The sequence below is a fragment of the Trichechus manatus genome, unplaced genomic scaffold (assembly GCF_000243295.1).
Source record: "Trichechus manatus latirostris isolate Lorelei unplaced genomic scaffold, TriManLat1.0 scaffold00006, whole genome shotgun sequence".
In the NCBI taxonomy this organism is placed as follows: Eukaryota; Metazoa; Chordata; class Mammalia; order Sirenia; family Trichechidae; genus Trichechus; species Trichechus manatus.
In genome coordinates, this window is record NW_004443942.1 from 24,646,049 (window position 1) to 24,673,293 (window position 27,245).

The 27,245-nt window shown below is 37.0% G+C and overlaps 1 protein-coding gene across 7 annotated transcripts in view; it reads left to right on the forward strand.

Moving 5' to 3' along the window:
• The window catches only part of HIPK3 (homeodomain interacting protein kinase 3), a 96,125-nt gene that overhangs the window by 48,875 nt on the left and 20,005 nt on the right, over window positions 1-27,245 (forward strand). For all 7 annotated transcript variants that reach the window (XM_023738158.1, XM_023738168.1, XM_023738181.1 and 4 more), the window contains one exon: window positions 22,587-22,710. In XM_023738158.1, coding sequence (XP_023593926.1) covers window positions 22,587-22,710 — 124 coding nt within the window. The remainder of the gene's footprint in view (window positions 1-22,586; window positions 22,711-27,245) is intronic.

Genomic DNA, 27,245 nt, shown 5'->3' on the forward strand with positions numbered 1-27,245 from the left:
CCAGATTTACTGGCCTGAAGGAGACTGGAGAAGCCCCGAGAGTATGGCCCCCAGACACCCTTTTAGCTCAGTGGTGAAGTCATTTCCGAGGTTCACCGTTCAGCCGGGGAGTGGACAGCCCCATAAAACCCAATGGGACTAATGAGGCACGGCAGTCCAGGGTCAAGGGCCAGAAGGCAGAAGGGGACAGGAAAGCTGGTGATAGGGAACCCAAGGTTGAGTAAGGATAGTGTTGATGTTTTGTGAGGTTGTTAACCATTGTCATAGGGCAATATGTGTACTAACTGTTAAATGAGAAGCTATTTTGTTCTGTAAACCTTCATCTAAAGAATAGCAGCACAACTGGAAGAGCGTAGTCGATGTCACTGAACTCTGCATGTAGAAATTTTTGAAACGGTATATCTTTGGCTGTGTATATTTTCACCAAAAAAAAAAAGGTCGCGAAGGGAGAGGGTTGACATGTGGGGTTGTTAACCAATGTCATAAAGCAATATGTGTACTACTGTTTCATGAGAAACTATTTGTCTTGTAAGCCTTCACCTGAAGTACAATAAAAAATAAATAACAAAGTAAAAACAGTAACAACAACTTAGCACTGGAGTAGAGGGTGTGTCGGGTTGGGAGGGAGTGCAGAATGTAGGTGACTGGCCACGTCTTCATGAATAATACCTTTGCCTCTTACTTTCTAGGGCCCTTGAAAGCTCATTTTCTTACAATTATCTAATGTCTCAGATTTTAATATCCTTCTACTTGGGTGATTTTGAGGTGAGTTTAGTCCACAATCATAAATCTACTTACCCGACTGGACCTTATTAAAAGAGAGATGTAGTTATGTTTCTTCTCTGCTTGCTTACTTCCTCAGCCTCCAGTCCGCTATTCAAGTTTCTCCATAGATGTTTCCAGCTTAACTTGAGTTTTACTTTCTGTTATCCGTTCACTTCCTGTGGTGTAAACCATTCCATTCTTTTTTCCATTCCTTGACGCTGTTGTGGTGTGCCATCGTGTCGATTCTGACTCAGCGACCCTTTGGACAAAGTAGAACTGCCCTATAGGGTTTCCTAGGCTGTAACCTTTACGTGCGCAGACCACCTGTCAGCAGCCAAGTGCCACCAGGGCTCCTTTGAGATAATTTACATTTCAGTAATATAGGGATGAAGCTTTGTAACATGATAGAAGTATGTGCTTGAATTTATTAAATATTTTATATGCTCTGAATTGCTTTTCATTAACATATAACCCGTTTAGAGAGAATGTCATTGAATTAGTAACAAAGTTCTAAACACTACTGTAATTTGAATATAACAGTATTCATTCTGAGGGCCCATAAGAAAATATTATACTTTGCAGTGGCTCATTTGAGGCATAAATACAAAGTCTGTTTTCAAAGAAGAATAGAACTTTTAATTAAAAAACAAATGAAACAACATACTTATGTCTGATAGTGCTAAATCTCAAGTACCTAATTTTATATATCTATATATATGTCTATGGGAAACCCTGGTGGTGTAGTGGTTAAGAGCTATGGCTGCTGACCAAAAGGTCGGCAGTTGGAATCCACCAGGCACTTCTTGGAAACCGTATGGGGCAGTTCTACTCTGTCTTAATAGGGTTGCTATTAGAATTGACTCGACGGCAACGAGTTTGGTTTGGTTTTATATATATGTATATATATATCTTTCAATCTCTCTCTCTATATATATGTATCTCCATCCTGTATTTATTCAAAGGCTCATAATTCTGGTTCTGGGTGGGGCCTTTTTAGCTGACAACCATCTTGAGTAGTATTGACTCAGCATTCCTGGGCCTAGAGTGCAACAGATTTGCTACCAACTGCAGAACTGATTCTTTGTCTTATGTCTACACTTATTGCCCTGTCTTGTCAAGATATATCTTTAAAGAGTTAAAAAGTAAAGATGTCACTTTAAGGACTAAGGTGCACCTGACAAAAGCAATGATTTTTTCAATCACCTTATATGCATGTGAAAGCTGGACAATGAATAAGGAAGGCTGAAGAATTGCCGCCTTTGAATTATTGTGTTGGCGAAGAATATTGGGTATACCATGGACTGCCAAAAGAACAAACAGATCTTTCTTGGAAAAAGTACAGCCAGAATGCTCTTTAGAAGCAAGGTTGGCAAGACTTTGTTTCACACACTTTGGACATGTTATCAGGAGGGATGAGTCCTTGGAGAAGGACGTTGTGCTTGGTAGAGGGTCCGCAAAAATGAGGAAGACCCTCAGTGAGATGGATTGACACAGTGGCTCAACAATGGGCTCAAGCATAACAATGATCGTGAGGATGGTGCAGGACCAGGCAGTGTTTCGTTCTGTTGTACGTAGGGTTGCAATGAGTTGGAACTGACTCGACGGCACCTAACAACAACAACTTTATCCATACATATATATTCTGTATTCTCATAGGTTCGTAATTCTGGTTCTGCTACTTGAGCAAGCTTTTAACCTCTCTGAGCCTCAGTCTACTCATCTCTAAAATGATGACAGTAACTACCTCACAGGTTGTTATGAAGGTTAAATTTCCTAATGCACATGAAGTACTTAATACAGTGCTTGGGATATTGTATAAGCTTTATAAATAGAAACTATTAAAAAATAATGAGTGACATATTTAAAGGAAAAACGGGTGGCCTGCTTTTGATGCATGTGCTACTGTTCTTCAAAGTAGAGCTTACTAAAAATTGTAGTTTTTGTGAATAGTGATTAGTGCATCCATTTACTTTTATTGTAAACTGTTTTCTTAAAATATATGTAGTGGAAAGTACACAGATATTAAGAATACAACTTGAACTTTTACAGTGTGAACACACCTATATAAACATTACACAAGTTGAAATATAGATAAGATTTAAACCATTGCCTGCACTTTAGAAATCTCCCATGAGCCCTTTCCCAAACATTCTCTTCGCACAAGTGAACCTGACCTTTATCATCATAGATTGGTTTTGCCAGTTTTTGAACTTGATGAAAGTGGAATCATACAGTAGGTACTTATTTGTTTCTGGCCCACTTTGTCAGTGCTATGCCTGTGTAATTCTTCCATATTGTTGCATGTAGCAGTGTTTTTTTTTTTTTCTTCTTCATTGCTGTATAAGATTTCATTGTATACCTATACCATAATTTATTTCTCTATCTAGTGTTAATAGAGTATTTGGGTAGTTTCCAGGTTTTTTAATATTTCAAAGTATGTTATAAACATGTGAATACATTTCATTTTGGTATGTACCTGAGAGTAGAATTGCTGAGTCAAAAAGTATGCATATGTTCAGCTTTAGTAGATACTACCAGATTTCTCTCGTGGTTGTACCAAGGTTTACTCACATCAGCAATATTTGAGGTGTCAGTTGCTCTACAGCCTCATCAATGCTTGGTATTTTCCATCTTTTTTATTCTTTGTCAATCTGGTATTGCATATTTGCATTCTCTGGTGAATAATGATGTTTTACATTTTTGAAAAAGTTTATTGACTGTTAGGATGTGCAGTTTTGTGAAGTGTCTTTTGCCTTTTTTTTCTATTTGCTTGGCTGTCTTTTTCTTGCTGATTTGTGGGAATACTGTATATATTCTGGATATGAAACCTTTTGGGGATATATCTTCTTCCACTCTTTGGCTTGTCTTTTCATTCTCTGAAAGCTGTCTTAGGTGAACAAAGGGTTTTAGTTTTAATACAGTTTATTTTTCAGTTTTGTCCAAAGTCACCAAGATGTTTTCCTTTAAAAGCTTTGTTTTATCTTTCACATTTAGATCTGTCATCCATCTGGAATTGGTTTTTGTGTATGGTGTAAGGGTTAAGATAACTGAGCACCATTTATTGTTCCACTGCATAGCAGTGACAACTTTATCATAAATCAGGTGACCTTATATGTGTGGTCTGTTTCTGGACTCTGTTCCATTCTTTTGGGTCATTTTTTCTATTTTTGTGGCCAGTATGATAGTGTCTAAGGAGCCCCAGTGGAGCAGTGGTTAACCTCTTAGCTGCTGACTGAAAGGTCATCAGTTCGAACCCACCAGCCACTCCGTAGGAGAAAAGACCTGGCAATCTGCTCCTGTAAAGATTTACACCTAGGAAACCCTATGGGGCAGTTCTCCTGTGTTCTGTAGGGTCGCTATGAGTAGGAATTGACTCAACAGAATTTTTTTTTTTTAAATGATTAATTACCATAATTAACAGTATAAGTTCTGCTTTTTCTTCTTCAAGGGACTATTTCTGTATTTCTGGTCCTTTGCGTTTCTAGATGAATTTTAGAGTCTGTTAATTTCTGAAAAAACACTTTGACTTTTGAAGTACGTTTGCCTTGGGTATGTGTTGAGAATTATTTTCTTTCAGCACTTTAAAGATGTTATTCTGTTGTGTTCTGGTTTCTATCATTTGTATAGAAACTTGGTTTGTTTGATTGTAATGTGTCCTTTTTCCCCCCTGGCTACTTTTAAGATTTTGTCTTTGGTTTAAGCAGTTGACTGTGTATCTAGGTGTATGTGTATTAAATTCTGATGGGGGTTCATAGAGCTTTTTGAATCTGTGACTTAATATCTTTGCCAGTTTTGGGAAATTCTCAGGTAGTATCTCTGTATTATTGTTATTAACCCATTCTCTTTCTCTTCTCCCCTGGGATTCGAATTATATGTATATGTGTGTGTGTGTGTGTGTGTGTGTGTGTGTATTAGACTTAAAAATCCTATATATTTCTGGTACTTTTTATTTTTCTTCTGATGCCCTTTTAAAAAATATTTTCCTTCTCTTTTTTTCTGTGCTTCAATCTGGATATTTTCAAACTTGCCTGTCTTTAAACCCCTTCACTCTGATATTTTATTATGAAACTGTTCAAGCATATAAGAAAGGATTGTACAGTGAACACCCTTATGTCCCCTACCTGGATTCCACAATTAACATTTTGTTACATTTGCATTATCATATATATTCCTCTATCCTTCTGTCAATCCATCTTTATTTTTTGCTGCAATTTAAGTTGTAGACAGAAGAACTAGATGGTACCTGGCTACCACCAATGACCGCCCTGACAGGGAATACCACAGAGAGTCCCTGATGGAGCAGGAGAAAAGTGGAGTGCAGAACTCAAATTCTAGTAAAAAGGCCAGACTTAACAGTCTGACTGAGACTGGAGGATCCCTGGAAAGCACGGCTCCTGGACTCTCTGTTAGCCGAGAACTAAAACCATTCCTGAGGCGAACTCTTCAGACAAAGATTAGACTGGACTATGAGACATAAAATGATACTCGTGAAGAGTGCTTCTTCTTAGCTCAAGTAGATAGATGAGACTAATTGGGCAGCTCCTGTCCAAATGTGAGATGAGAAGGCAGAGAGGGTCAGGGGCTGGTTCAATGGACATGGGAAATCGGGTAGAAAGGAGGAGTGTGGTGTCACAGTATAGGGAGAGCAACTAGGGTCACATAACAATGTGTGTATAAATTTTTGTATGAGAGACTAACTTGAATTGTAAACTTTCACTTAAAATACAACAATAAGATATAAAATGTTGTAGACATAAGTATACTTCGCTAAACACTTAAGTATTTGTATCATAAAATAAAGTTTAATATTTGTGGTTCTTTTTTTTTGGAGGTAAATTTTCTATACAGTGAGATGCAGACATCTGAAGTGCACCATTCAATGTTTTGAGAAATGTATATACCTGTGTAACCCAGATTCCTATCAAGAATAGAATTATTATCATCCCGAAGAAAGTTCCCTCATGCCCTTTCCCAGTCAGTCCCTCTCTCTCTTTCTGAGCTATTCCCACTCTTAACTATAGATCTGTTTTTTTAAACCACATGTTTTTTCTGTTCTAGAACTTCATATAAATGGAATAGTACAACTTTTATTCTTTTTTTTTAAGACTTATTTCTCTGAACATAATAGTTTTAAAATTAGTTAATTAAAAATTAATTAATTTTTGCTTATATCAGTGGATCATCTTTTTATTGCTGAGTAGTATTTCTGGCACAAGAAGATTTGCAGCCTTATCTTATACTTTACCTGCCCTTGTCCTGGAATCAGACATTTCTCCAGGGAGCTTCAGTCTCTTTTAGTGGGGAGTGGTATTTAGAAATCAAGATCTGGGCACCTATCTGTTGAATTCTTAATTTCAGGTATTGTATTTCCATTTGATTTTCTGAAAAGTACATTATAGTTTTCTGGTAAAATTCTCTATCATCTCGTCCATTTTCCTGAGCATTTTTATCATTGTTAAGTTCCTGGCTTATAACTAAAATAGCTAGATAACTGTGGGGCTGGTTCTATTGATTTTTTTTCCCCCTCTTAGTTTTTGGCCATTTGATTATGCTTCCTGTTAGACTAGTAACTCTTTTTTTTTTCTTTGAGCACTCTACCTTGTGTATGAGAAATTCTTGTGTTGTTCAACATAGTAGCCACTAATCACTGGTGGCTGTTTTTTAAAGTCTAAATTAATTAAAATTAACAACTGAAAATTCATTTCCCCAGTCGCATTAGCCACATTTCAAGTGCTTAGTAGCCATGTGTGCCTAGTGTAGATGGAGAACATTTTCATCAGTACAGAAGGTTCTGTTGGACAGTGCTATTGTAGGGAGTCTGGATGATAAAATCTACCTCCAGAGAGAATTTAATTCTATTCTGGAAGGCAGGTAGAGTAGGCAGATCGCATTATTCCAGGTGAAGCTGGTCTGTTTCGGTTTGCGGTTGTTCCTAGGATAGAGTGCTTCATGGTTTCAGTTGAAAGCCTGGGATATTTGCCAAGACCCTTCTTCCTAGGCAGTTTCTGAACTCTGATTTTTGTCTTCGCAGCCCAGTGGGACAACTGCAGGCTCTGGGTCATTGCTTCTGTTCAGTTTCTTGCCCCATGCTATGAATTGGCAACTACCTCAAGTAAATGCAAGGCTCACTTCAAAAAGTTTTCTCTTTGCCACTGGGATTTTGTTCTTCAAGTTCTTGATGTCTTGTCTGCTTTCTGATAACTTCACATGGCTATTTTGTGTGAGGTTTCTAGCCAGCTTTTATAGTTGTTCTCATTGGAGATGTTAGTCGGATACTAAACATCCCTCCATGTTCTTTTATTAAGCAGAATATAATTCAGTATATTTGAAAGCTGCTCCATGGTTCCTGGCAGTTCTTTAGAGAATTGTTATTTGATGGGATTACTGTTTTGGTAAGAGATTATGCAGGGTAGGTATGTGGAGGAAAATGTATATGTGGAGGTTTTATATTTTCATATTCCTACAAATCCAATTGGTCTAGGTACAGAAGTTGCTTAATTTAGTTGACAGTATTGTAGTTCATCAAATATTTGAGAGTTTTATTTAAAAGATATATTAAAATGGGATGTATTGTGGGGAGCATTGTGTCCAAGTGGATATTTTGTATTCTTTGAGTACATCTTCAAGGAGTGACTTAAGTTTGTAAAATATTCTGCCAGGGGTATGTTTGGACATAAAACCATGTGAGAGGCAGCTCCTGATCTTAAGGACCTTAGGCTCTTCTTTATAGATAAATATTATCAGGACTGTTCATAAAAGGCATATTTTATTTCTTTGTGTCTTAAGGTTTACAGGTTAAGCGTAAATTTTCATCTTGACACTACCTTTTATTGACCCTGGGACCTTGGGAAAATCACTCTTGTACACTTAATTTCAGATGCTTTTTAGGGAAAGGGAAATTGATTATGTTCTTTACAGGGTTTTATTGTCACAGTAATCTGGAAAGGCAGATATATTCCTCATTTGCAAATTTGCAAATGAATGAATTGAGGCTACAGTGAGGTTTATAAATTGCTTAAGGCCTAGATTTGGTGACCGCCAGAGCTGAGATTTGAATTCAGTTCTGTGACTCCAAAGTCTGTATTTATTTGATTATACCAGCGTATCACAGTCTGTTCTGAAAAGCATCAGTAAGTGTTCCTTGAAAAAATGGATGGTAGAAATATGTTTTCTAACACGTGCTTTTAAAAATTAAGTCGTAAGATAGCATCACTCCTGTGATATCTTGTCAAAAACAGATAACCCGAATTTTCTTGTGAGAAAAAATTAAATAAACACAAATTGAAGGACGTTCTACAAAATAACTGGTTTGAACTCTTCAAAAATGTCAGTGTCATGAAAACAAAAAAATACTGAGGAACTATTCCAAATTAAAGGAAACTAAAAAGACATGAGTCTGGGATTTATTATTAAGTTTAAATTTTTATGGTTTGCTATTAAGAGGAGACATTGTGAGCACAATTGGTGAAATCTGAATAATAGTATTATATCAGTGTTAATTTCCTAATTTTGACAAATGTACTGTAATTATATAAGAGATTGTCATTGTTTTTAGGAAGTACACACTGAATGATGTATTCAGGGGTAAAGAGGCACAATATCTCCAACTTAATTTCCAGATGTTGAGAAAAATTATATTCGTGTATGTACAGAGGGAAGAGAAAGACAATGTAAACGTGGTAAAATTTAACATTTGGGAAATCTAGTTAAAGGGCATACAGGAATTCTTTGTACTATTTTTGCAACTTTTCTCTAAGTCTGAAATTTAAAAAGTTACAAGGAAAAATAGTATAAGAAAAATACTGAACATATTTGCATAGCTGTTGATGATAATTTGCCTTTAAGAAGTGAAGTGCTCCAGCATGCCATAAGATTGCATAAGAGACCACCTGATGAATCAGTGCCTAATCTTCTACCTGATCACTAATACATAGGTATGTGGTCTTACGATTAAATAATGCATTTGAGATAGTTCTTAAAATAAAAAATGATTTCTCTGCATGGTACTGAGGAACTTAGACTCTTACTTAGGCAGTGTAGGTTTGTTTATAAGCCTAACCATTAGCTAACTGAGAATTTGAAAAGTTAACTTCAGTGCTTCAGTTTTCCTTGTCTGTAAAATGGGATAATCAAGTACCTATGTCAGAGGATTTTCTTAGGATCTAATGAAATAATGAATGTAAAGCGTTTAGCACAGAAACTGACTCCTAATAAGAGCTTAATAAATGTTTTCTGTTACTGTTAATAATTATTATAAAGTCACAAAGATAAATAATTTATTGCAATTAAATAACTTTTGCTGTCTGCTTTAGTCGAAGCACACCTTATAGATTATGAGCTTCTATTGGTGTTCTATTGCTACATTACAATTTTAAGGATATCTCATAGTCAAATAAATTTAAGAAATGCTTGATTGTTGTGTGCTGCCCTCTTAATCACCTACAGAACAGAGGTAACAGCATTTATCTTGTTAGCTGACAAAATGAAATATTTGAAAGTAGTAACATTAAAATGCAATACAGATGTAAGGTATTAGTAATATATAATAATGTATATGAGCTGTGATAATCAGACATTAAATTCACCACATCCAGTAGTATATAAACCAACATATGAGAACAGACATATTCAACCTCAGTTGCTCACATGTTTTTCCTTTATTTTCCACAGGTACTTTTTATATTTCCCCTACTAATCCAGCCCTTTGGCTTCTTTTTCTTGATATGTTAATAACAATGTTCCTACAGTTTTTTCTTCTCTTCCATATATTGAGAATTGAGTGATCTTGCAAACGTTCTTGGTAGATAAAACATGAATCAAATAGTGCTGCTTATAAATAAAATAAATTTCTGACTCCTATCTTTACAAAATATTAAACTATTCACCATTTATAGATATACAAATATTGATATGGTCTTTTTTTTGTTTCAGAATATAAACTATATGTTTGACATATTGGTAATGAATAAATATTAAACCTTTGCTATCTCCTTTACCCCTCAGGTATAAAATTTAATAGGTTTTGAAAATACATATTATTACTGCTGGTCTTTGTACATGGTGCTTGGATCTAGATCATTATCCAGCATACTTAAAAGATTAAGTGGCCTTGGCAATAAGGATATTTTTAATTGTGGTATTTTTAACCTATGACTCAAACTACATTTGAATGAGAGTGTCTATTCTAAGAGCCTTACTTGATAACATTTCTGCATGTTTTGCAGTTACACTCGTGAAACAGTCTGTGTGGATATCAGACATTCCGTCATAATGCAATATTATTTCCTATAGCAACAGTTTTCCTATAATATAAAAACTCCTAATTAAAATTTTTTTCTGTAAGTGGTTTATCATTTGTTTTGGAATCTATTTGCCTTTCTAAGAGTGTTGAAGGTTTGTTGGCTGTTTTTTAAAAAGCGCCTTTCTGCTGGAAATAACCTCACTAGCGATATTTTAACAGTCATCCTTTGGTTAAAGTTCCAGTTGTATTAATGTTCTTCCATATTTTTATAAATCTTAGTGTTACTATGATTTGGAAGGATTCTTGGAGGTTCTCCAGTGTAAGTTCGCCTGTTGTTCTTAGAAAAGTCTCCTCCATGGTATCCCCCACAGATGGTGGTAGACCCATAAGGGACTTCTCCAGTGTTTTTCCCTCCTGAGGCAGCACATTGCCATTTCACATACTCTACTAGAAGATTCTTCCTTATCACTAAACACTGATAATGCAATGTCCCTGGGTGGCACAAATGGTTTGCATTTGACTACTATCCAAAAGATTGGTGGTTTGCACTCTTATTTGATGATACTAACATTATAAGAAAATGTGAAATTCCCATAAAACTTAGGTGACTGACAATTTTTTACACGATTTTTTTATAGTATGATATACTTGTTTTAGAAACAATCAAATATTGTGGAAATTATACCTTTCCCCCCTTGCCAGCTTGATTTCTCAGAGATAATTGCTGATAAAACTTGGATATGTATCCTTCCTTAGAGTTGCGGTGCTTGTATAAAGACATGTTCATCTGTGTTATGTATTGTATGCATCAGATATCCTTGCAAACAATTCTGGTGGAAGTGGTATGATGGTAAGATTCCATAGTATGATTAGTACAATTTTGTAGTTAAGATTTAGGGAGCGAGCTTTAGGGTCCTAATTGCCGTTTATCACACAGTTTCTTTAGGAAACAGAACCAAGTTTGAATCATGCAAACTTCCTATTGGTTGTTTATTGGAGGACAGACATTTCATGCCATTTTATAGGGACCCGACTTCTTGGAGGAAGTGGAATCCTTAAGATCCAATCCAAAGAACTTGTTGGAGTTAGCTAAAGGAAGAAGGGAAGGCGATGAAAAGAGCTGTAGTAATGAAGAAAGTGTGATATTAGTTTAAGAATAGACATACAGATCAATGGAATAGAATTGAGTCCAGAAATAAACCCTTACATTTATGGTCAATTGACTTTTGATAAGAGTGCCAAGACAATTCAGTGGGGGAAAGAACAGTTTTTTTAACAAATGGTCCAGGGGTGACTGGATTTCCACATGCAAAGGAATGAATTTGAACCCCTTCTCACACCATATACAAAAATTAACTCAAAATGGATCAAAGAAACCTAAATGTAAGAGCTAAAACTATAAAACTCTGATAAAACATAGGTGTAAATCTTGGATGACCATAGATTAGGCAATGGTTTTTTAGCTCTGACACCAAAAGCACAAACAACATAAGGAAAAATAGATAAATTGGGCATCACCAAAATTAATTTTTTTTTTTTTTGCTCTAAGGAACACTATCAAGAAAGTAAAAAGACAACCAACAGAATTGGAAAAATTATTTGCAATAAGAGACTTGTTTCTGGATTATAAAGAACCTCTACAACCCAATAATAAAAAGACAAATAATTAAAAAACAGGCCAGGGATCTGAATAGACATTTCTCCAAAGAAGATATGGCCAATAAGCACATTTAAAGATGCTCTGCATCATTAGCCATTAGGCAAATGCAAATCAAAAGCACAATGAGATACTTTTTACTTACTAGATGGCTATAAAAAGAAACATAGTAACAAGTATTGGCAAAGATGTGGAGAAATTGATACCGTAATACACTGCTGGTGGGGATATAAAGTGATGCAGCCACTTTGGCAGAAAGTTAAACATAGACTTACCATATGACGCAGCAGTTCCACTCCTAGGTGTATACCAAAGAAAATTGAAAACATATGTTCACATGCATCATTTTCCTAATTTATTTGTAGTACTGGAGTCCTGGTGGCACAGTGGTGAAGAACTCGTCTGCTAACCAAAGGGTCAGCAGTTCGAATCCACCAGCTGCTCCTTGGAAACCCTATGGGGGAGTTCTACTCTGTCATATAGGGTCACTATGAGTCTGAATCGACTCGACGATGACAACGGGTTTGGTGGCAATGTATATAAATAATGATTATAACCGACTTACAAATAATTAGTAAATTGAATTGTAATAAGCAATGAATTAAATCAAGTTAGAGTTTAATGATTATATGATAGGGAGTAGCCAAATTAGACTGTTATCTTGAAACATCTGGGGAAAGTTTGAGATAAAATAAATTGTGAGTGAAGAAGCATGTGGAAAAATTCATGTCTGTTTGAAAGTTGATAATTACCAGATTTCAACTAAGTGAAAACTTTTGTAAAGAAGAATTTTAATAGAAATGCCTATACATCAGGGTTTCTTAACATGGGCACTGTTGACATTTGAGCTAGATAATTCTTTGTTGTGGGGGCTCTCCTGTGTAGGATGTTGAGCAGCATTCCTGGCTTCTACCTGCCAGCTCCACCTCCACGTTAGACAGGTGTAATAACTAAAAATGTCTTCAGATATTGAAGATGTCTTCTGGGGGCAAAACTGTTCTGGTTGAGAACCTCTGTTGAAAACTTAAGAACAGTAGGATACATCAGGATGTTCCATCAGTACCAAGGATATTAACTACTATTAAATGTGAGAAAGAATTAAAGCCACACAGAGATTATTCCCCATGGAAGATTGTATCTATAAAGTGAAAATTTCTACAGAAATTACAGCTGATGCTTTTCTGAGTTTAACCAACTATGTACTAGGATTACAGGTGTATTGCAAATTATTGATGGTTGAAAATGTTTTATAATAATTATTTCAAACCATTTTTTTTTTTTTTTTACCACCATTCAAAAATTTACAGAGTTGAAAACAGGGTAAGAGAATTTAAAATTTCATTTGTCAGTGAAAGAAGAGATTAAAAAAATTTTTTTCATTGTGTTTTAGGTGAAAGTTCACTGTGCACATTAGTTTTTCATTCAAAAATTTATACAGAAATTGTTTTGTGATATTGGTTGCAATCCCTGCAACGTGTCAGCACTCTCCCTCTTTCGCTTTCCACTCTGGGTTCTTCGTGTCCATTCATCCAGTTTTCCTGTCCCTTCCTACCTTCTCATCCTTGCTTTTGACCAGGTGTCGTCCATTTGGTCTTGTGTACTTGATTGAACAGAGAAGCACGTTCCTCACGTGTGTTATTGTTTGTTTTATTGGCCTGTCTAATCTTTGGCTGAAAGGTGGACTTCGGGAATGGCTTCAGTTCTGAGTTAGTAGGGTGTCTAGGGGCCATAGTCTCGAGGGTTCCTCCAGTCACCTTCAGACCAGTGAGTCTGGTCTTTTTTTGTGAGTTTGAGTTTTATTCTACATTTTTCTCCTGCTCTGTCCAGAACCCTTTATTGTGATCCCTGTCAGAGCCATCTGTGGTGGTAACTGGGCACTACCTAGTTCTTCTGCGCTCAGGCTGGTGGAGGCTGTGGTTCATGTGGTCCTTTAGCCGTTTGGACTGATATTTTCCTTGTGTCTTTGGTGTTCTAGAACTGTTAGATTTAAAGAGTGATTACATTTTGAAGTGTAGTTCAAAGAGGTTGAATTATCCAAATTCTGCCTAAGGGCAAGAAAGGAGTTTCCAGAGGTTGGTAAAAAAAAGTCGCAAATATTCTTTTGCCATTTGTGATTACCTACTTGTAATCACAAATGCAACCAGTGTCTCCTTGATGATGACTCAAGAATTTGAAGTTCTGACCAGGACTTGAATGTCATCATTTCAAGCATACAACCTGATATAAAAAGTTAAAGAAGCAAATGGAAGTTTCTCATCAATTTTTTTCAGTAACAGGCTTATTGAGATATAATTCACATACTATAAAATTCAAAAGGTGTACAATTTGATAGTTTTTAGTATATTCACAAGAGTTGTGCAACAGTTTCCACAATCAATTATAGAACATTTTCATTACCTCAAAAAGAAACCCCATATCCTTTTGCTATCCCTTTATTTCTCTATTCCCCCAAATCCTGAGCAACCATCAGTCTACTTTCTGTCTCTATGTATTTGTCTATTCTGGACATTTACTATAAATGGAATCATGTAATATGTGGTCATTTGTGACTGGCTTCTTTCACTTAACGTGTTCATTTCAGGGTTCATCCATGTTGTAGCAAATATAAATACTTCATTCCTTTTTATTGCTAAATAATATTCCATTGCATGGATATAACACATTTTCTTCATTCGTCAGTTGATAGACATTTGGATTGTTTCCAACTTTTGGTTATTAGGAATAATGTTGCTGTAAACATTCATGTGTAAGTTTTCTCTTGGTTGTTACTTAGGAGTGGGTTGTTAAAATTTTGGAAAATATTTTATATGAAAGTTTTATACAAATTTAATATTTAAAATCCTCCCAAATTCTTTTTTTAAAAATTTATTTAGTATAAAGATAGTTTTTAAATCAAGTACCAAGTAGATGTCCTCTTCCTAATCCCTTCCAATTTATACTGGTATATAGTAAAATATTACAATTTTCTATGTGTGTTGTGACATGAAAAAGTTGGGAAGCACGGTTGTTTATAAGCTACAAGACCAGGCTCATTCTTGGCATTCTGATTGTTGATTCTGTTCTGAACTGCCAGACTTTCTGGATTTTGTATCCTTAGTAAGCTGGAGTGTGGATGCCCTTTCCACTTCTGCTTTGACCTTTACACCTTTGCTGTCTCCCAGAAATGAATACCCAAGAATTACTGGTCTTTACCTTGAACCTCTGTTTCTCAGATGTTTATCTGAAGTCTAACCTCTTTAACACAGGTGAGAACCATTCCTGCCTTCCTCCTTCTTGACTAACCTGATAAACACTCTTGGATCTTACATAGAATTTGGTTTGCAAGTATTTTGAACACTGTTATTGAGTTGTACTTTGTGATCTTTTAGCTAGAGTGTCCCTAGCTGTACCTATATTTTAGAACCACTTTAGGTCTTTGCTGTCTTTGGCCAAGTACAGGGCTGAAATTTGTAAAATTTGTTGAGTATGTGAGGTTGAATTGGTATTTATGAGTAATCACACCTACTGGGTAGTAAGGTTACATCAATTGTTGAGCTCATTTCCTAACGGCCTCTGTATGATGTTACAGTCATCTTTAGGATCATAGATGCTCTCACAATAAGTCTTACTTTGACTAAGAGGTATCCAGAAGATGTCTATATATTTAATGTGAAAGATTTTTTATGCTTAAGATGAGTAAATGCTTAAAGATCAGGAAAAGTATTCAGTAAGAAGTCAACTAGAGTTCTCTTAGCATAAGTATATTTACATTTCACATTTGTTGTTTAGTTTTAAAATCAGTGGTTTCACACCAAAAGGTTAAAATTAAATTCAAAGGCTTAAAGAGAAAAGAAGAAATACGTTAATGATCAGCATGGCATCTGAGTAGAAGAACTTCCAATAAGATAAAAGTCTGATAGTTTTAGCAATCTTGGGAATTATTTATTTTATAAGGTGTAACAGTAGTAGTTAAAAGCCTGGATTCTGAAACCATAAAACCTCGGTTTGAGTTCCAGCTACACTTCTTACTAACTGTGTGACCTTAGGCAAGTTACTTAGATCTTTTTTTTTTTTTTTAATTGATGTGATTAAATGAAGTTTACATTTCAAGTTGGTCTCCCATACAGAATTTTTTTTTAACATACATTGTTATGAGATCCTACTTAGATTTTTTAAAAGGGTTGTTTTGAATACTAAATGAGTTAATATTTATAAAGCACTTAGAAGAGTGCCTGACACATAGTGTTATGTAAGTGCTTGATGTTACTACTGCTATTGTATATTTTTACAAGAATTTATACAGAATGAAAAGTTGGTTTAAAAAATGGGAGCAAAATTATTCTCCTTTTCTTTCAGTTGCCCTAGAAAACTAATGACTAGTTAAAAAGGGCACATATCAGCTGGGTTTCTTTTCTTTTCTTTTCTTTTTTTAGCTGGGTGTGTTATGCTATGGAACATAACTATTGGAGAACATAGGTCCATTAGTATATATACCATTTATAAACTCCTATGTCCATTTCTCTTTTGTGCCTAGAGTTCTGTTCCTTAGGGACTGCTTTAGACTCAGACTTTTCTTTGATAACTTTCCTTAGTGTGACCCAACTGTGTTGGGCTGATGGGAGAAATGTTTACTGAGTGCACATTCTCTGTAGGGCCTGGGTGTACAATAGTGAAAAAGAAGGGATAAGATCATTCTCTTTTGCTTCAGTTTGTGAATACATAGAATTGATAACTTAAGTAACTTTGTTTTTTTCCCTCTTTCTTCCGTACTATTTAGCACTCGATTATGTCTGAATGTAATACAGTGAAACCTGTGAGAGCCAGAAACCGATGGGACTGCCGTGTTTTTCCCCATCTCGCATCTCTTCTGCCTTTGACAGGGTGCAGTCTTACCACTTTTCTGTTGCTTGTTTTAGTGGAAAATATTTGAGTTTTCTTTCTCTGACAGGTTTCTGCCTTACATAGGTTCTGGCTTTCCCAGGTTTTACTGTACATGTGTGTACCTCCACACAGATACTTACTGATTAGGCGTTCTGTCAAAAGAATAAAAGCCTCATATAACTATGTTTTAAAGATCTTTTATACCTCATAGCATCTCCCCATGGTGCTCATTTATTTTCCACAAGTACTTGTGGATTGATAAGGGTCGTCTTGTTGTTAGTGGCCCCGTGGACTTGGCGGTGACTTGGCGACCGTGTATGCAGAATAGAACTGCACTCTGTAGGGTTTTCAAGGCTGTGTGTGATCTTTTGGAAGCAGATCGCCGGTCCTTTCTTCCACAGTGCTTCTGGGTGGGTTCAAACCACCAATCTTTAAGTTAGTAGTCAAGCACTTAACCGTTTGCACCACCCAGGGACTCCTGATTAAGGGTCTACTGAGTCTAATGTATTAATTACAACAGAGAGGGCTAGGAGTAGAAGCATCACTGTCTTTTGAACTTATCCTGGTCAGAAGAGCTGTAGGGAGGGTGTGGGACTTTCTTACCAGTGGTTTATCTGCTTCGTTCTGGAGCATTGGTTCTGAATTTTGGCTGTACATTGCAATCACCTGGGGGAGCTTTAAAAGTTACTGAAGCCTTTACCCCATCCTCGGGGTTTCTGATTTAATTGGTCTGGGGTGTGGCCAGAACCAATTGATTGTAATGTGCAGCCGGGATTGAGAAACACTGCTTTAGGAGTTAATTGCAATCAGCAATATCAGTTAAAGAGATTAGCAAAACGTTTATTCTATTTCACTAGCTCAGAAAGCAGTATAATAAATACTTTTCCCAAGAGGGTAGTGGGCACTCATTTCATTAATCTTGAGTAGATCTCTACTTTTTTTTTTTTTTTTAATGTGTTTCTCATGTGGTCTGAGAACTGCTTATATCGTAATCAGCGGTGTGCTTGTTGAAATGAGGAGCCCTGGGTTCGACTCCAGATCTACTTTTATAATAAATTTGTATAAAGGTTATGAATCTAGCAGGGGTGTCACTAGCCCCATCTGTATGGCACCCTTGATTGAATTGGAGATAGATGCCCTTTCCTAAGACAATTTACTGGCACCTGCCAGAAAATTATGGTAGTTAGTATACAAATCTATGGGTGGTAGAGCCCAAGCAGGTTGAGGAGGGTGTCTGTGTGGAGGCGATCCATGGCAGGAGTGGCCCGGTGCAGGGTATTTGGAGCTTGGGAAGGGGGTCTACATAGTGAGGAGATCTACTGCAGGATGAGATAGGTGTGTCTGGGCATGTGGGCAGCCTGGTGTGGGGTGAGGAGGGATATCCATATGGAGGGCAGGACAGTGCAGGGTATCAAAGCTCAAGAGGATTGAGAAGGGAGTTTATGTTGAGGGGAGAATATAGGCAGTGGTGACCTGCTGTGGAATGATCTAGCAAGAGATGCCAGAGCCTGAGCAATGTGAGAGGTGGGTGTCTGTCTGGTAGGACTTGGGGGAGATTGGTTTCATATAGGAGTATTGATCAGATAAGTAAATGTGTTAAGGGTAATGGGAAAGGAGAAAAGTAGATGGATCCTGTGACATTAGATTGCTGTTGTTGTTAGGTGCTGTGTAGTCTGTTTTGACTCATAGTGACCCTGTGTACCACAGAATGAAACACTGCCTGGTCCTGCACCATGCTCACAATCGTTGTGCTTGAGCCCATTGATGCAGCCACTGTGTCAGTCCATCTCATTGAGGGTCTTCCTCTTTTTCACTGACCCTCTACTTTACCAAGCATGATGTCCTTCTCCAGGGACTGATCACCTCTAACCACGTATAAAGTATGTAAAATGTAGTCTCGCCAGCATTGCTTCTGAGGAGCATTCTGGTTGTACTTCTTCCAAAACAGATTTGTTCCTTCTTTTGGTAGTCCGTGGTATATTTGGTATTCTTCGCCAGTACCACAATTCAAAGGCATCAATTCTTCTTCGGTCTTCCTTATTCATTGTCAAGCTTTCGCATGCATATGATGCAGTTTAAAATATCATGGCTTGGGTCAGGCACACCTTAGTCTTCAAGGTGACATCTTTGCTTTTCAACACTTTAACAAGGTCTTTTGCAGCAGATTTGCCCAGTGCAATGCGTCTTTCAACTTCCTGACTGCTACTTCCATGGGTGTTGATTATGGATCCAAGTAAAAAGAAATCCTTGAAAACTTGGATGTTTTCTCTGTTTATCATGATGTTGCTTACTGGTCCAGTTATGAGGATTTTTGTTTTCTTTATGTTGAGGTGTAATACATACTGAAGGCTGTGGTCTTTGATCTTCATCAGTAAGCGCTTCAAGTTCTCTTCACTTTGAGCAAGCAAGGTTGTGTCATCTCCATAATGCAGGTTATTAATGAGTCTTCCTCCAATCCTGATACCACATTGTTCTTCGTATAGTCCAACTTCTCGGATTATTTGCTCAGCATACGAATTGAATAGATATGGTGAAAGGATACAACCCTGATGCATACCTTTCCTGACTTTAAACCACGCAGTGTCCCTTTGTTTTGTCTGAACAACTGCCTCTTAATCTACGTACAGGTTCGTCAGGAGTACTATTAAGTGTTCAGGAATTGCCATTCTTTGCAGTGTATCCATAATTTGTTATGATCCACACAGTCGAATGCCTTTGCATAGTCAATAAAACACAGGTAAACATCTTTCTGGTATTATCTGTTTTCAGCCAGGATCCATCTGACATCACCAGTGATATCCCAGGTTCCACATCCTCTTCTGAATCCAGCCTGAATTTCTGGCAGTTCCCTGTCAGTATACTACTGCAGCCGCTTTTGAATGATCTACGGAAAAATTTTACTTGCGGTGATATTGATGATATTGTTTGATAATTTCCACATTTGGTTGGATCGCCTTTCTTGGGAATAGGCATAAATATGGGTCTCTTCCAGTTGGTTGGCCAGGTATCCGCCTTCCAAATTTCTTGGCACAGACGAGTAAGCACTTCGAGCACTGCATCTGTTTGTTGAAACATCTCAGTCGATATTCTGTCAATTCCTGGAGCCTTGTTTTTCGCCAGTGCCTTCAGCGCAACTTGGACTTCTTCCTTCAGTACCACCGGTTCCTGATCGCATGCTACCTCTTGAAATGATTGAATGTCGACCAGTTCTTTTTAGTATAATGACTTTGTGTATTCTTTCCATCTTCTTTTGATGCTTCCTGCGTTGTTTAATATTTTCCCTGTAGAATCCTTCAGTGTTGCAACTCAAGGCTTGAATTTTTTCTTCATTTCTTTCAGCTTGAGAAATGCTGAGCATGTTCTTCCTTTTTGGTTTTCTATCTCCAGGTCTCTGCACATGTCATTATGATACTTTACTTTGTCTTCTCGAGCCACCCTTTGAAATCGTCTGTTCAGTTCTTTTACCTCATCATTTCTTCCTTTTGCTTCAGCTACTCGACGTTGAAGAGCAACTTTCAGAGTCTCTTCTGACATCCATTTTGGTCTTTTCTTTCTTTCCTGTCTTCTTAATGACCTCTTGTTTTCTTCATGTATGATGTCCTTGATGTCATTCCACAACTTGTCTGGTCTTCGGTCATTAGTGTTCAGTGCATCAAATCTATACTTGAGATGGTCTCTAAATTCAGGTGGGATATACTTAAGGTTGTACTTTGGCTCCTGTGGACTTTGTTCTAATTTTCTTCAGTTTCAGCTTGAACTTGCATATGAGCAGTTGATGATCTGTTCTGCATTTGGCCCTTGGCCTTGTTCTGACTGATGATATTAAGCTTTTTCATCATCTCTTTCCACAGATGTAGTCGATTTGATTCCTGTGTATTCCATCCAGTGAGGTCTGTGTGTATAGTCGTCGTTTATGTTGATGAAAAAAGGTATTTGCAATGAAGAAGTTGTTGGTCTTGCAAAGTTCTGTCATGCTATCTCTAGCATCGTTTCTATCACCAAGGCCTATTTTCCAACTACCGATCCTTCTTTGTTTCCAACTTTCACATTCCAAACACCAGTAATTATCAATGCATCCTGATTGCATGTTTGATCAATTTCAGACTACAGAAGCTGGTAAAAATCTTCAATTTCTTTATCTTTGGCCTTAGTGGTTGGTGCATAAATTTGAATAATAGTCATATTAACTGGTGTTCTTTGTAGGTGTATGAATATTATCATATCACTGACAGCATTGTACTTCAGGATAGATCTTGAAATGTTCTTTTTGACGATGAATGCAATGCCATTCCTCTTCAGGTTGCCATTCCCAGCATAGTAGACCATATGATTATCTGATTCAGAATGACCAATACCAGTCCATTTCAGCTCACTAATGCCTAGGATATCGATGTTTTTAATCATTCCACTTCATTTTTGAGGATTTCCAATTTTCGTAGATTCATGCTTCGTACATTCCACCTTTTGATTTATTAATGGATGTTTGCAGCTGTTTCTTCTCATTTTGAGTTGTGCTACTTCAGCAAATGAAGATCCCGAAAGCTTGACTCCATCCACATCATTAAGATCGACTCTACTTTGAGGAGGCAGCTCTTCCCCAGTTGTCTTTTGAGTGCCTTCAAACTGAGGGGCTCATCTTCGGGTACTATATCAGACGGTGTTCCGCTGCTATTCATAAGGTTTTCACTGGCCAGTTCTTTTCAGAAGTAGACTGCCAGGTCCTTCATCCTAGTCTGTATTAGTCCAGAAGCTCAGCTGAAATCTATCTGCCACGGGTGACCCTTCTGGTATCTGAATATCGGTGATGTAGCTTCCAGCATCACAGCAACACGCAAGCCCCCACATTCGACAAACTGACAGACACGTTGGGGGGCATTAGATTGGAATTGGATGTATCAGTGTGAACTCATATTTTTAAAGGTTTATATCTGTATGTAAATGTGTGTGTGTATAACCTGTTGCCATCAAGTTGGTTCCGACTCATAGCGACCCTATAAGACAAGAGTAGAACTGCCCCATAGGGTTTCCAAGAAGCAGATGGTGGATTCTAACCACTGAGTCACCAGGGCTCCGTGTGTGTGTGTGTGTGTGTGTATATATGTGTATATATATGTGTGTGTGTGTGTGTGTGTATTATATACAAACATTCATATAGTACATGTAATACACACATGCACTCTGAAGAGGCCTAGGAACAGTGACATCCCAATAGTAAGGAGAATCTCTAGTTCCCAGATCTTGATTTCATCTAGGATGACAATGAGATGTGTATGACTTCCACTGTAACTACACACCTGTATGTGAAGGCTGTTTTAGGACTTTGTTCTTCTCATAGGAGAACCGTGAGAAGTACCAACATAATTAATCTGGGAGTGATATATTTCATGGAGTACATTTTCCAAATAAGTCTTCCAAGTATCAGAATGCTTTTTTAAGTTATACCTTTTTTTTTAAATTTTTGCCTATATGAACAGAGTACTTGGTTATGTCTTTTATGTATGACTGAGGTTCTAATTTTGTGAATATGGTTGTGTTCTGAAATAATATGTAGACCTAGATCCACTTTAGTCTTTGGAGTTTTGTTTTGGTCTTACCTGTGAATATCTGATTTTCAGTTCTACTGATGCCATAGTGCCTCTGTTTAATACTTTGCCAGTTCTCTTTCCAGTGTGCTATTTCTAATGTACAAAACCCCTGTGGAACACGGTTCTACTGTGACACACGTGGGGTCGCCATGAGTTGGAATTGATTGGATACAACTGGTTTGTAGTCTCAACAAGATCTATGCTTTTTACATTTTTTATATTATGTTAAAACTTTCTGTAAGGAATGAGGATTAAGGTTCTTTATCATAGCAATGTGGTGCTCATAGGACCTTCTTCAGTTTAATTCAGGATTGTGGCTAGACCTCTAAGAGTTCTGAAAAATGCAAAGTTACTATAAATAGAAATGGATTCTACTGTCATTTTACTAACCTTTATTAGAATGTCAGATGAAATCAAGAAATTTTAAAGGAAAACCACCTTGATCTTTTTTTTTTTTTTTTTTTTTTTTTAATTCTAGAGCTCCAGAGATTATATTGGGGTTGCCATTTTGTGAAGCCATAGACATGTGGTCGTTGGGATGTGTGATTGCAGAATTATTCCTTGGATGGCCGCTCTACCCAGGAGCCTTGGAGTATGACCAGGTAATAGATCGGTCATGGTAATCTAGTGAAATTGGTCAAAAATAAAGACTAATAATAGACTTACAGGAATACATGGCACCAGGTATATATAATACGTGTGAAAATCTTTTTAAAATAAAGTGGTCAAACTTGGGATATAAAGTTTAAATTCAAGATCTCAAACCAGTATTTAATTAATAAAATATAATGCTGAATTAACTTTTCATAAACAAAATTACAATCCAAAGGTCCCAAAACCCCAGTTTTAGAAAGCTTTTGGGACAATTTTTTTGTATCAGGTATTTTATACCATAGACATCTAAAGTGCTGAGCTTATGTGTCTTTAAATAATTGTGCTTTGCTTTGATGACAAACTTTCGATGAAATTTTTGCCTCTCTCAAGGAATAAAAACTCCAAAAGGCATCATAACTTTCGGTCTTAAACCAAAACCACCACTGGTCTTAAGTACCTCAGTCGCTGAACCCTCTTCATTGTCTTCAGTTGTTTTTGAGTGGTACTTTAAGTCTAGTTGAGCGCAATTTAAATGATTCTAGTAGAATCCAGAAAATTACCTCATTAAACTCATTTTTCATTATAGTTTTCGGGTATGTGTTTACTTAAGCTGTTAGACACTATTGCTTGTCATCTTATTCTTTGAAAGAGTTTCATAGTATCTTTTTATTAGACAGATACTCAGCTCATATTTTAGTGAAAAATGTCAGTCAGAATTAACAAAGTGTTTAAATTAATTTTGTCTTTCTGAAATTGGCTTACAGTGGGTAGAGTAATTTTTATTTAGATAATACACTATTTAACATTTAAGCTAGAAATAGACAAGAAAAGAGAACATTTTAAAGTACATGTGGCATAATGATATAATATGTTGTGCTTTTAATTTTCAGGGCTTAGTTTTTCTATAGCAAAAGGAATATAAGAGGTAATTAATTTGGATGATTTAAATGTTCCTGAGGTGACTCTCAAAGTCAATTTATGTTAATTATTTGGTTATATTTTATCATTGGCTTTCATCTGTCATCTTCAAGTGACTTTCTACCCATTAACTTTCCTGTTTTTATGCCAGATTTCCTGTATTCTCGCCTTTCTTCCTCTTCCCTCCCCTCCCCATGTTCAAGATACCTCTTAAAAGACAGTTTCTGTAAAATTTTCCATACTTCCTGGCTGCCTTTAGTGATGTTCACTGTACTTTTTACCCAGTCACTAACTGCTTTTGATACAGATGATAAACTATTGCTAGTTCTGAAGGAGTTGACAATCTAGTAGGAGACTCCCAAGATCGCTTAGCTGCTAAAGAAGCACTGAGGCATCAGTCAAATGCTAGAAATGTATCTTTGGCTTTGCAGATTACAATTTATGCCACGCATAGTACCCTAGAACAGGACACCATCTAGTGGCAATTTCAAGTTGGTCTTTATAATTCTAGTCTTGGACAACTAATGTTAATACTGACAGCGACCCAAAGATTATCTAGTTAATTTCAAAGTAGTACAGTGATTGAAAAAAGATGTTAGCATATAGCATCAATAGTTGCACAATTGCATGTGAAAAAAGTAGGAAACAAACAGGATCTCTAGAACAATACCATTTATGTAAGTTTTAAATTGCATAGATATACAAATAAAATGATGTATTTTTCAAAGCTATATAGTATCAAGGACATATACCAAACAAATGAGAGTGGGCTTCTTTGGGGAGTAATCAGAGATGAAACAAATACCCAAAAACCAAGCCCGTTGCTGGCCAGTTGATTCTGACTCTTAGCAACCCAATAGGACAGAGTAGTACTGCCCCATAGTGTTCCTAAGGCTGTAAATCTTTTACGGAAGCAAACTGCCTCATCTTTCTCCTGAGGAGCAGCTGGTGAGTTTGAACTGCTGACTTTTTGGTTAGCAGCCAAGCGCTTAACCACTGTGCCACCAGGGTTCCTTGGAGATGAAGCAAGGAAGGAAGGAAAGAGGAAGGGAAAAAGTAGGGAAGGTAAACGAAGGGAAAGAAGAAGGAAGGAAACAAGAGACATGCAAGAGAGGACCTTATGCAAACTAATTGCCTAATTTCCTTGCCTGTTTTTTCATTGGTGTCTTCATTCTTGATATGAAGTTTTTTGTATATTCTAGATATTATACCCTGGTATAATACCCCTTTTTGAAGTTGCAGATATATTCTACTCATCTGTTACTTGTCTGGTAACTTCTGTTGGTTAAGTAGAAATTCATAATTTTTATATTAAGTTCATTGATTTTTGGGCGGTATTTAAAACATTCCAGTCCCATTGCAAGGATGCAGGGTATTCATGTACATTTTGCTCTACAGCTTTTTAGTTTTACTGTTTACATTTAGATCTCTAATCCATCTGGAGCCTGCTTTTGTAAATGGTGTGAGATATGGATATAATTTTTCATTTATCCATATAATGTATCTGTTTTCTCAGCACTGTTCATTAAACAATCCACCTGTTCCCCACTGGGTCTCTGTCTGTTGTGTTACAGATATTTCTTAAATGTCTGTTGACCTTTAGCTGTCTGTTCATATTTAAGAGGAGACATAGAAGTCTGTGTGTGTAAATGGGGGTTTGTCGACTGATAGGTTTCGGTATAGGCAATCTAGGAGCACTTGGTAAGGTCTTGCTCTTGGGGCTGTTCATCTTTTCCAGAAATGAATCGTTTAATATTGTATACGGCAGAAGCTTAACTGCCAGTGTTCTGAAATCTGAATGAGGATGAGGGCTGAGGGATTCTCATGATTTAGAAAGTAAGCTTTCACATAATCCTGCTTCCACTGGGGAACTTCATTTCTGCCTTCATCATTCCTCCCTTCGATATTTCCAGCAAGTAAGTCTCCAGCCTTTCAATCTTCTGCCGATTATATGGAGTGGTGGGAGCTAGGGGTTAGTTCTGGAGTCCTAAGAGGTTCTTATACTTTCAACCAGTCCCCTTGTTTTTAGTTAGATGCCATACCCCAGTACTCAGAGGTACCTGGCATCTAATTCCTTAGCTCTTAGGAATGTAGTTGCTCAGTTAGACTTACTTCTTGTTCACCTTTCTCCATTACTCTTGTTCATTCATTTTTCAGTTTGATGAAATCAGCATCTCTTGTTTGCTGTTATCTCCTCTCCTATAATTTGCCCTTATAGGTTTGCAGTGCCTTTTCTATTTGTTCACTGTCACTTTAATGGGAGTTTTAGAAGGAAGTGGAGATAAGTGTGTATTCAATCTACCATGTGTAGCTACGTATCAAAGTAAGATGAGGATTAATATATGACTATTAAATTTGTCAGTTAAGGTACTTACTTTAGTACCATATTATCGGAATGATGAGAGTAGAATTAAGATTAAAGTGTGCTGTGAGGTGTCAGTGGGAGGTGAAATAATATAGGCTACTTCTTTAAGATGCTTAACTAAGTGAGAAAAGAGAGAGTTAAAGTAGTTAAAGGAGGTTTTGTTTTCCTTTTTTTTTTTTTTTTTTTTACTTTTCTTTGTGGACAGATCTGTGAGAAAAATGAATGTCACATTTTTTTTTTTTTTTTTTTTGAGGATAGAAGATATTGAACGTTTTTGTAGACTCAGAGAGGGTAAAGAACTCCTAAAAAGAAGAAGTACAAGATGCGGGAGATGTTGGATTAATTGATAGAGCAGAATCCCCATGGTTAAAAAAAAGAAAAGATCCCAGAATTCTAAAATACAGTTAGAGGAGTTAAGTCTTAATAATAAGAAATGGTAGAGGGACTATTTTAGCCCTCAGAGAGCTGTCCCTTTTCTAAGCCTCTGTCCCTGTGCCTCGCAGCGATTAAATCAAGGAACAAATATTTGAAGACCCACTGTGTACTGGCACTCTCGTGGGTGCTGGGGATACATAAGTAAACAAAACAAAGTCCCTTCCCTCATAGACCTTACATTCTAATGGAAGGTGAGCAAGAAAAAAAGAAAGTAAATGTATAGAATATCAGATGGTGAAATGTACAGCGGAGAAAAATAGAGCAGAGTAAGGAAGAGGGGCATAGTGGCTAAGAGCTATGGCTGTTAACCAAAAGGTCGGCAGTTCGAATCCACCAGGCACTCCTTGGAAACCCTATGGGGCAGTTCTACTCTGTCCTATAGGGTTGCTATGAGTTGGAATCAACTCGATGGCAATGGGTTGGTTGGTTTTTGGTTGGGGAGGGGAGAGCTTGCTATTTTTTATTGGTGGGTCAAGGCCCCATGAATAAAGTGATATTTCAGCTGAGAGCTAAGGAAAATGAGAAGAGAGAGCCATATAGATAGATACCTGGGGAAAGAGTCTTCCAAACAGAAAGAATGTTAAGTTCAGAGGCCCTGAGGCTGGAGGCCTTCCGTATTCTCCTTGGAAGAGCTTATCTACACCGATGGTTCTTCGTCTACTGACACAACCCCACATATATGCCAGTGACTCATAGAAGTGTTCCTTCTGTGGCTCCCACAGTAATAATTCAACCATCTAAGTCTCTCTTGAATCCATTGCTTCCTTTCTATCCCCATTCTGTCAGTTTAGGTCCCTTTCAGTTTCTCCTCTGGCCTCACCCCTC